The sequence below is a fragment of the Anopheles bellator genome, chromosome 1 (genome assembly GCF_943735745.2).
Source record: "Anopheles bellator chromosome 1, idAnoBellAS_SP24_06.2, whole genome shotgun sequence".
NCBI classification, from domain to species: domain Eukaryota; kingdom Metazoa; phylum Arthropoda; class Insecta; order Diptera; family Culicidae; genus Anopheles; species Anopheles bellator.
Window position 1 is genome coordinate 57,654,750 of NC_071285.1, and position 11,756 is coordinate 57,666,505.

An 11,756-nucleotide genomic window follows, 5' to 3' on the forward strand; every position below is an offset into this window, starting at 1 on the left:
GCTTGGAAAGAAAAGTCCTATTTCGTTGCAAGTCTTTACAGTACAACTGAAAAGACAGAGGAAAAGTGGAAAAAGATAACATAACCAAACGATTAGGATTATTTGACGTACTGGCCCTAACTCATCGCCAATCTACCCAATCTTGATACAACGAATATGGCCCATTAGAATTGTTCTACCCTTTGTTCCTGTAACCCACTAATGGCCAACGTATTGATATGAACAAATTGACGCAACGTTCACGAGAACCATCCCGATGATCCACCATCTAGGGCTACACTTTCTAGAGAAACGGGCCGATATGAATGATTTGCATGTGTAGTAGTGATGGTCGGTTAAAACAAATAATTTGGATGCAACTGCGTTTGGGCGGAACCGTGTGTGAACCGGGCCGTCACGAAACGTTCTAATGCGATGGACGGGCAAGTGGTTCCGTAACTGGTTTTGAAAGAGGGCCCAAACAATGCAAACAACCAATCATCGAGAGGTTCTTGGAGAAGGTTCTTAACCCTTCAAAACTATTTAGCGGTCCAAGATGGCATGACCCCAATGGAGTTCCGCTTCCGTAACACACATAAGTATCGTGCATTTTCAAGAAGACGAAGTATAACGGTTCACTTTTGGGGGACATTTTGCGTTCTATGCGCCAAACAAACGACACGTTGGAGTCTTTCGCCCGCAAGTTGGGCAACCATTGGGATGCTGATAAGCCGAATCAATCACCACACCACCGACTCGGCGAGGCAATCCGTGTACGGCCACGCTGATACCGCTCTCGGACGACGAACGATGGCTGAGCGCTCGTTATCAGTCACCGGTTACCGAATGGGCCACGCTCTGTGCACTCTCGGTTAAAACATATCGTCCGCCGCAACACGCACGCAAAGACGGAGGCCGGCGGTTGTAACATTGTTGCCTAGAAGTGTGCAACCGAAGGGCACCCAAGTTTCTCGCCCCTTCGCTCCTTCGGGGCGATTTCGCGGCATCAGCCGGTGATAGGTTGGCGATCCGCGGGCGACGACGTGGCACCGCGCGCCAGGCACATGAGGGAAAAGAACAGTCATTTTCCTTCGCCAACAGGCAAGGTTCCTCATCCGCTACGTTCGATCAAGCCGGGGGAAGGGCTTGCGGTCAAGAATATGGTTAATTATTTGCTCCATCGCCGCCCAGATACACAAACTCTCTGGCGTGCATCGCTAATCGGGACAAGCTAGAAACGATTGGAATGCTGAGTGGTGACCCAGCGAGCGAGGATCTTGCCGGAACGTTATGTTGTGTTTCTGGTTTGATGGCTTTCTTCTGCATCACCCATTTCGTTCGCGTCGCTCGACCACACAAGCGCCAGCAGAGGATGGCAAGAGCGGCCGATTGGTAGGCAAGAGAACGAAATGCAATCCCACAGAAACACGGCTCGGCTCACGGGTGAAAACCCGGAGCACTGGCAACTAACGGGTTTTTTAGGTTATGTTTTGATTCACTTGCTTAGACTCGGTTGGTCGTCGGGCCACCCAGTGCCAGAGGGACAGAGAGAGAGAGAGAGAGAGGATCGCAAACACGACGACGAGCCAAACGCACCGGCCCACGAGATGCCCGCACGCAACACGCATCCCGCGGACTGTTGAAGGTGGCGCTATGTTGAGTGTTCATTGGTCCGCTCCGCGCTTCACTGTCAACTAGTGTAAATGAACCTTTTCTCCCGGGCAGTGAACGTACGGCGAGGAACACAAGAATAAGGAGAGCAACAAAAACACGGTTCACGTAATCAGCTTCGACGTGTCATTCCTTTGCCCGCATGGTCTGGCGGTCGCCTACATCGTTGCGCGCGGTCAGCAGCACCGTTTACAAAATTAAACATTCCCGTTTGCAACGCAATCCAAATAGGGTCCTGGGGCTTTGCGCTTCGAACCCCTCAGATAGCTGGACCCCGCGCGCAGCGGCAGATAAGACCACAATCGTGTGGGATCACCCGGACGGATTGGGATAAAAATGAATTGCGACGTAGAATCTCTCCCGGCGGATGGATGTCGCGACCGCAGAAGGACGGTCGACGACCCACACACCTCAACGCGGTCAGTATTTCTCTGTCTCTCTGTGCCCCTCTTTACTCCTTTCGTTCAGGCCGTTGCCGCTCTGGCTAACCGCGGCCGAAGCAGGAAAAGAGCACACGTCGACAAATTCCACAGCCATCCGCGTATCGCTGGCACACACGCGCGCACCATTCTCACCAACACTCGCGGAGCGCGAAGAACGCCGCGGAACCGGCTCTATTGTGGCTCACACGCGGCCGCGGGCCAAAGAGAGAAAGCTACACACCACAGCTGGAATCGCCAGAGTCGCGTTCGTGTGTGGGGGGCACCATAAGAGAACTGATCTCTGCACACCTTCAGACAGTTTTTGTTTTCCACCGTATGCTACTTATGTTTTCAACCCACGGTATGGTCCTATTTGCGAATGGGTCGGCGCCACAGACACGATGGCCAATGAACCATCGCCGGTCCGGCGACACAGACTGGTGTGGGGAAGAGAACGAATTAACGACCTCAGCTATTAACCCAAAAGGGCCAAACCATCGACGAAGACGGGTTAACATCCTGGCACTGTCGGCGAATCGGCCAGAGTTGACGGCCGATCGAACCCGGCAATGCCGTTTGCTATGCTGTGCCCTACACCTGCCACGTAGCGCCCCGATACTTACTGTACTGTGTATGCCAAAGATCCGGGATTAGATGGGGGTTGTCCTCTTTTGAGACTCCAGTTTGCTGCACTTGGCTTTGACCTTTACACACGATGCGGCGATGGAATAAGAGAGCACAAGTCACACCACACCGTCACAAATCACGATCCGGAAAATGTCGAGCCGCAGCATAAACGAGAATCAAAAAAACGTAAACGAGATTAGATGAGCATATTTACGCAAAGGACGACACTTGAATCCGATTGCAATCCACAGCACCGCTTAGTGCCTTTTTCGCGTTTCGCGGCAGCAAAGTTTACTGCGATGGGTAGTCAATGGTACCGGCGGCGGCGGCTGCTGTATCACTGACAGCGCCGGCTCACGACGGCCTCACAGCGCCAGGATGAAAAAAGGAGGCGACGGACGTGCGAAAGGATATCAAAACACAAACATCTCGCGGTCCGATTTTGCTCTTTTCCTGCCATCAGGACGAAGGGCGGTGCGCGTGTGGGAGAGAGAGAGTGCACCCGGGCAGCGCGTGAACCCGCAGTGAACCCGGGCGGTGAGAGAGACGTGGAGCGTGAAAAAAGCGACCGACCGCGAGTGAAAAGGAGACCGCGACCACGTTTTCCGAATGTGTAGAATGCAGCACCTCCGGTTCCGAGCGTACAGATTGCTTGCCCGGTGGACGGTTCCGAGGACGGAGCACTAATCCCCGTGCCCGCAATACGCAATCTCTACGGCGGGCAGGTTTTAAAGGGTAAAAGAAAGGGACATAATGCACGGGCGCCACACAATCGACACACGGATCTGTCAATTCTCTTTATCTTTTGGCCGCACGGGGTTTTTCTGCGCCGCGGAGACACACAGCCAAGATCTCGATCGTCGATGATTGCGACGCACGGCGAATCCTCGTAACAACGGCTCGCGCTCTGATTTGATAGCGAGCCCCGCGAACGGGAAGGGCAGGGGTCCGCAGCAGCACAATATGGTTCCGAGGAACGCTGAATCTCGGCATCGGCCGCACAGATTCACACACGCATCGGCGGAACGCTACAGAGGTATTTACGAAAAACCGGAAACCGGATTGGAGGACGAGAATCGGTCTCTCTCTTTTGACCGCCACCGCGATGACGCGTCCACCGCGGTGATGGCCGAACCGGAATTTTTGCCACACCACACGGAACCCGCAACCCGCTGCGGAGGGCCAAGAAGACGGCGGCGATGGTCGTGTGTGGTCCCGGAATCCTGCGTGGCCGGCGTTTCCGACGACAGGAGTAGAGGAGGCTGGGTGTGAACGATTGGCACGGCACTTTTTACCACGAAAGCAAATAAGCGGTGCTGCGGATTACGGGTCGCAGCAAAACACACAATGCTCCTACTTCTGAGTTCCGACTCAAACGACGATTGAACGACGACGTTTGACACGGTGGAAGAGAAATGGCTACGATGAACAGGTTTTCGTCGATTCGCCAGCGCAGCAAATGACGTCACGATGGGTTGCTAACGATTGTTGCTTAGCGATTAGTTTTTACGGCCAGCTGTTTGATTCATTAGGTAGCGCGAATTTTGTAGCACCAAATGTGTCCCAAGTCCTTGCTTATAACTTTACGGATCGAAAAGATATCGCGACGAGTGTTCTTTGGGGTTTCGCTGTTTCGTCGATACATTTGAACCGCTTCATCGATTGTAATGACAGATGGAATGAACTCAGTTGAATCTGTTTTAACCTAGCTTATAGTGACAATAATAATAAAACTAGTTCATGAATACCCAATATAAAAGCGTTGTTTTAATTGTGCGTGATTTGGAAACGAAATGCGTCGGGATTAATTACCCGTTTCGTGGTCACGCGGTGGAATGGAGCTCCGTAGCGCTTGCAGCGCCGCACTTACAGGCTATAGTGTTGCATGAAAGTTGTGTGCAAGCGATGACATTTGAATTTAAAAAACAACAAATTATGTTTTGTAATGCGATGAGATAGATGAGCATGAAATGGGATGTGAATTGAACATTCTTAACAACTTCTTTACCAACAACTTTGCCAATCCTTCATTCTACCAAGTTTACGGAGAGACCATCAACGGCCCAACAGTGCCTCGTCCAACTAAAAGACGTTGGTTCGTCCTTTCAAAACAATCGATAGACTTATAATATAGCAATATTATATAGATAGCAATCGAATTGATACTTGAATCGGAAAACTTTGCGATCCGAAGCTGAACGGTACCATCGGGGAAAGTTTTCGCACGCCAGTCTGTGGTCATGACGGACTCGGAGCGTGCCACAGTGAAGCGTTCGAAGATACCTGTGATGGAGCCTGCAATCGGTGGAGTAACTTGGCAACTGTATCAGCCCGCTAACAGGCATGCACTTTGGCGTTGTTTTATGGCGAGAGCACGATCCCGACCAAGAGGAGTAACATAAAACAGCATGCGTTCCAGACTGTCCTCGTGGTCGGAAAATGTGTATGGGAAAATCCATAACAAATTCCGTTACTGTAACCGCTTGCGACACACACTCGTTTGTGGTGGAGAAAACTTGCCCCATTAAAGGTTTCATTGGCCCTGTCTTCGGAGTTATCCGCAGCGAAGGACCTAGTATGATCTTCTACTCATTGATCCATTTATGCAATTGATGTGGCATCGGCAAACTGCTGAAGTTGACGTCGTTTCGAACGGTGACGACGGTGGTGATGGCTTTATTGGGTGCCCTTTCATCGCTGCAGGTTGAATGGGCGACGTACGAACTAGGTCGCGGTTGTCTATTGGCAAAAGTGATAGCTCTATTGTTGTTGTTCAGTTCCGATGCACCTGCTTGAGATTGTTAAAACACACGGTGCACAGGAAAGGACACGGAACGACACCAAGCTGACTTCCCACACGAGTATAAATAAAACAAGTTTCAAGTTGCTTCTTCCCAAAGAGGTCTTTTTATTTGTGCTTCTCGCTAACGGATTGAAGGAATTGATTGGTACCGTTGGCCCCATTCTGGAGCCCTTCAGGGATTAATTAGAAGCGCGCTTCTTTCGTTCGTTCGGTTTGATTTCCACGATTTCCATGTGCATTTTTGTAGAAAGAACGATAGGTAGGTAAACACATTATTTATACGATACGATGCGATTTTTATGAATTTTTTAACGAACCACATGCAATTGCCCCGGGGATATCGCCCCGGTGTATCGAGAGTCAGGCAAGGAAAAAACTAATGCAGTGCCTTTGATTGTGCGACCGGCGGCCGAAGAAAGAAAGCAACCGATCCTGTGCAACAATGGCCTCAACCCTTCGCTGAGCCAGCATCATCGGATGCGGTCCGTTCCGCACGATGCGCTGCTTACGCTGAGAAGCTTGTTGCCATTTCGTTGGATTGTTTCGATTTGCTACTTGACTTCTGGAGCCACCGCCGCCGAGGTTTACTGGGAAAGTATGAAAAGAAACTGGCCACGGCGTGCGGCTTCATGCCTTTTTGTGCCGTCGAAGAATGGTCCTTATCGTGCTTAGCAGCGAGGGTCTTCGCACGTTTCACACGCTTTTCTCACCGTTCCCGTTTGTGGCGGGCACATCCTTCGGTTTTCCACTTTTTGTTTCCAATTTTCTTGATACCGTGCTGTGGCCTTTTTCGCGATTGGACTCTTTTATTGTGCGAAAAGTGCCTTTCTTCTTTGGAGGTGGTGGTGCATCTTTCGCGAAAGAAATCTCACGTTTTCTCGTTATGTGCCCAGGACCCAGGTCAGGTATCGGCGTGGAGTGTAACGGAGAAAACGGAATGGGTGGTTGCCCCGATCGGGGAACATTCCTCGGACCGTCGAAACGCGCTTTATGGTAAGTGCCAGCTTCCGGTTCGGAAAAGCGTTTGCTAATTTTCTTTGACTCTTGGGGAGGCTGTACTAACTCTTTGGCGGTCCCCACTTCTGCCTTTTCTTCATTGGCGCTCTCTTTTTCATCATTTTCAACAGCTTCGTTGGCGTCAGTGCTATTTTCTGTGCCTTCTTCTGCACCCTCGTTACCCTCTTTTTCGTCCTTTCCATCTTCTTCTTTGCCTTCTTCTGCACCATTTTCAGCTTCGCCTTCTCCATCTGGCTCTTGATCTTCTTGATCTTCACCATCTTCGGCATTTCCTTCTTCTTCATTATCTTCTTCGGCACCATTTTCTTCCTCGACCCCATCACCGTTCTCGGTATTCTCCTCGCCATCTTCTTCCTGTCCTTCTTCATCGCCACCTTCAGGTTCTTCATTCTCGTCTGGATTGTCCACATCCTCTGGGCTATCAATCGAAGCCTCCGTGGTCGTGGTCCGTCCGGGGTTAATGTACACAGGATAGACTATCAGGACGAAGCCGAGAAATGTTAGTGGGTCAATACTTGTGGAACGCGTCAGGATGAATCATCCTTTTCCTGACAAAGTTCCGGAACTCAAACGTCCCGACCGGACCCACCTGGATAGGCACAGCAGGGTCGCCAAACGACAACGACCCGGGCGTACTGGGAGCAGTACTGGCGCACTCCAACGTCGTCGAGGGCGAACACGTGTCTCCCAAGGTCAATTACTGCGGGCCTTAGGTAGGCCGGATAGAGCGGCCACCGACCGGTAGCCGCGTAGCTACAGAGGATCTCTACGATTGGATTGGTCATTGTGGCGTTCGGGTATAGCCCTCACTCTTCCACCAGCCCGTACTTACGTGGCAAACGCAGCAGATCCTGGTACGCCCCGGGCGGACGCCGGTTGGAGCCGCCGGCCGTCGCAGCGGGGGTTAGGACCACCTCCGACGGTACCAGAGTGGGCGGTTTCCAACCGTTCGGCGGATCGCCCGATATCGGTGTCTGGGCCGGAGCGTAGCTTGTCCAGAAGAACGCACGACACGGCCCGACGTTGAGGGCAGCGAGCAGTATAATTAGCAAATCGGCACCAATTAGGCGCCGTCCCTTGCGAGGAACTCCCATTCCGAGAGCCGAGAGTGACCTTTGTAACTAGCGTCGTCGTCGTCGGAACGTAGAATCGGTAGTGAGACCATGTCTCGATCAACGGGTAGGTTTTTAGTCGGCAATTGATCGCCAACTTACGCATCAAACATTGGGTAAGATTCGGACAGGGCACTGCTTCGTTTGACCCAAATACTCAGTGTGGCCATTAGATTGCAACAGCTTCAGACCCAAATGACCCTTAATGATTGTGGTAATCGATTGGTAAATTCCTATCGAAGGTGCCAGAGAGGCCGATCAAAACGAAATGGAAGAAATTATTCCATCCTCTGCTTTGCCGGAATTAAAGAAGAACTGAAAAGGGCATCCCATGGTTGTTGTGGTGGCCCCAGTATCATTCTGTTGCCCCTCGGCCACGTTGTTGACACAGAAATCGGCAGCCGTGGCCGAGGACAGGCTTATGCACTTTTGCATCGCTTTGTCGCTCAGTAGTTGAAAGAGTCCACTTGGCCGACTAGCCTGGCTGTAAAATCCTTCCCCGCACCAGCTTACGGACCGGAAGTGGAAGTGCTCGAAAGGACGGCTTTACCGCAGCTGGACTGGGCGCCCCCATCGAATGAGATTAGTCCGAAAGTGTGGTAAATGGTACGGTGGGAGGAGCGGCCGTCCCACGCCCGGCCTCAGGCAACTCAGGCGGTCTCGGCAAGTGCAACAAGTTGTGCCCGCAAACCGCTTTCGCAAAGTTCAGATCTTTCAACCGGAACTCCCCAGGCAACTAAGCACTTGTCGTCCTCGAGACAGGAATCGTTTTTAACTTTGGGCTCTTGGTGTCCAGGTTGACTGTATCCCGGTGACCTTGGCTATGCCAGTGGCCTTGATCTGTCAGTTGTATTATTGAACGTTAGCTGCAGGCAATGTAATTTGTGACCCATCCATCGTGATGTGGACTGGTCGAATACGATACGGTGGAATATTAACCATCTGCCGTTTGCAAAATGTTCCCCAAAGGACACTCCGACCTATCGGTTTACAACGCCCATTACTCCGCATTGGACACGAGACGACGGAACAAACAGATTGTAACCAAAGGATGTAAAACTGGTTATTCCACTTTTATTCCCATTTGATTGATTAACATACACCCGAAGGGACACCCATAGATATTCTTTAGCAGGGCCACCGCTCTTCATTACGTATGCACTGACTGGCGGGGGTAAAATTGAAAAACCTCGGCCTCAACAACCTCATCGTTGTCGTCCTCGTCGCTGGCGGCAAACATACAGAGGGGTCTTTTCTTTCCACGAATGCAAACAAGGCTTATGTAAACTGTGTATGTAGGCAGACACACGACGCTGGGAATATTCTCGATAATTCAATAATCGCTCCCTCATATTACATTGCTCGATAAGTCGTGGAGCTCAGCTGTTCGTTCTGTGCTTGACAGCAAACGCCATCAGTAATCGTAGCCTACTACTCATAGGTTAACTGCTTATTGGTCCACCTGCTAGTCCCGTGAGCGATCCGCAAACGGGTTGACTTTGTACTTCGATTGTTCCAATCCAACTCGGGGTCGACTTCTTTCCGGACTTGTCCAGATGTCCCGATCCAAGCGTCGGCGTCGGTCGGTGGAGGGGATGGCTAATTGTGTTTGCACAGTATGATTGAACTTCCTGCTATAAATATCGGGCCCGTTCGCTGCCGTGCTCCAAACTCCGGTGCCAGCTTCCGTACAGTGGTTCCGGGAGGTGTACTCCAACCGGAAGCTAATGTGTGCCAGGCTGGGTGCCGCCACCGGGCTGAACTCAGTTGTGGTGGTTGTTTTAATCCTGTCCACTATTATCCCGCCGTGTTTGATCTCCGGTGTGCCGATTGCTGATGCCGTTGGGGCGCTACTTACCCATATCGATAGCCCTCTGAAGGTAACCTTTCTCGTCGACTGCTGGTCAGATGGTAAGTCGCCGCCATTTTTGTACCGTTTCGCAGCGTCCAACTTTCCTTCCGTATGGCCGTATCTTCTAGAGCAACGCCTAAATTTGGGTAAAATCGTGTTGCGAAGGCACCTTTGGCAGTTCGTTCCGCGGGACGATCATCTGAGGACATGGCGCACGGTTCTGGACGACGACAGGACGAGCCATCAGACCTTGGTTATTGTAGATTTGAAATGCAACGCAACGGGGCGGTTCCTGCGAGAGGCGGAACAGCGGTTGTACTTGAACTTTCGCTGGTTGCTGGTGGATACTGAGGCACTGGAGGTACCGGACCTGGCGGTGGCGAGCCAAATGGAACGCTACTTGGGCGTCCTCCAACCGTGTCCCGTGCTGCTGAGTAGTGAGGTGTTTTTGATGGTGACGGAACCAGAGCAAGCGATTCTCTTCACCCAAGGCAAGTATCCTTTGGCGGCCACTAGCCACTTTATGCTGTAAGTTTTTCCCTTACCACACAGTCTACAGGGTGTCCCGCGATACTGCGCTTCGTGTGGAGGACTACGCGCGTTGGAGCACAACCCAAATGGAGGATCTACGAACGGAGAAGGTCACTTCCGTGAGGCGCAAGAACTTGTACGGCCACCAGCTGCGGGCCTCGATGGTGATCACCAATCCCGACACCATCCACCATCTGACGGACTATAAGTATGGGGTGTTCTCGGCTGACTTGGTGGTGACTCCTTCGTGACTCAAAACTCCCGCCAACAGAGATAAGCACATCGATACCATCACGAAGGTGAACTACCTGCTCACCAACTGCCTGGCGTCGTATCTCGGGGCGTCGGTCAGCTACTCGCGGGTGTCCACCTGGGGCTACTACAACGCCACCACGCGCCTCTGGGACGGTATGATCGGTGAGCTGGTGCACGACACGGCCGATCTCGGCGCCTCGCCCCTATTTCTCACCGCCGATCGTACCGCGGTGATCCAGTACCTTGCCATGACGTCGGCCACACGCTCGAAGTTTATCTTTCGCTCCCCGAAGCTTTCCTACACCGAGAACGTGTTCCTGCTTCCGTTCGATAACGTGAGTATACCTGGCTTCGATCTACGGTTCGATCACAGACCGATCGCCAATGGTTTGCCTCTCTCCGGTAGGACGTCTGGGCTTGCGTGATGGCCGTCATCACCTTTTCGTCAGTGCTGCTTCTCATCGCACTGTGGGGCGAGTGGAGACTCGCCGGACCCAACGCTCCCGCCATCGATCCTGCGACGCTGACGCCAAGCTTTCGCGATGCCCTACTGATGACGTACGGAGCCTCCTGTCAGCAGGGTTCGTCGGTGCTACCGCGAAACTGTTCCGCTCGGCTCATTACACTGCTCACGTTCATCGTGCTCATGTTTCTGTACGCCAGCTACTCGGCCAGCATCGTCGCCCTGCTGCAGAGCCCTTCCACGAAGATTCGGACGCTCGAAGATCTGTTGGCGTCGCGGCTAAAGTTCGGGGTTCACGATACCGTGTTCAATCGGTACTATTTTACGCACGCCAACGAACCGACCCGCAGAGCGATCTACGAGCGTAAGGTAGCGCGGCCCGATGGCGGACCGGCGGCGTTCCTGGAGCTGGAACAGGGTATCGACCGGATACGGCAGGGATTGTACGCGTTCCACGTGGAGCAAGGCGTCGGCTACAAGGTGATCAGTGAGACGTACCAGGAGGACGAAAAGTGCGGCCTGCAGGAGATACAGTACCTGGTAGGTACCGTATGATGTACTGATATATATACTGATATATATATATACTTTTACAGCAGGTGGTCGACCCGTACTACGCGATCCAGAAGAACTCGTCGTTCGAGGAGCACATCAAAATAGGGTACGTCGAAAGGGGGTAGGGTCGGTGCCCATTATTTACTGGCGCTAATTACTGGCTGTGCCCCGTTTTGCAGACTGTTTCGCCTTAACGAGCACGGTATCCAGTATCGGGAGAATGCCAAGCTGTACACCAAAAAACCCCGGTGCTCCGGCGGTGGCGGCAAGTTCGTCCCCGTCAGCCTGGTGGACGTGGAGCCCGCCGTTTGGATTATCCTCTGGGGAGCCGGCTTGGCGATGGGTTTCTTTCTGCTGGAGTACCTCTACCACCGAGTTTGGGCCACCGGTTGCCACCGTATGGCTCGAGATTCGAGACGCGAACGGTGTCCTTGGTAAGTTAAAGCCACGAAACCAACGAAAACGGCAA

At 52.3% G+C, this 11,756-nt stretch overlaps 1 protein-coding gene across 1 annotated transcript; it reads left to right on the top strand.

Moving 5' to 3' along the window:
• Positions 1-9,358: 9,358 nt before the first annotated feature.
• Positions 9,359-11,725, top strand: LOC131215976 (ionotropic receptor 75a-like). Its single transcript, XM_058210372.1, has 7 exons — positions 9,359-9,542; positions 9,612-9,974; positions 10,036-10,222; positions 10,286-10,604; positions 10,676-11,272; positions 11,329-11,393; positions 11,467-11,725. The coding sequence occupies exons 1-7, from the start codon at positions 9,359-9,361 to the stop codon at positions 11,723-11,725; spliced, it is 1,974 nt and encodes a 657-aa protein (XP_058066355.1).
• The last annotated feature ends 31 nt before the right edge of the window (positions 11,726-11,756 follow it).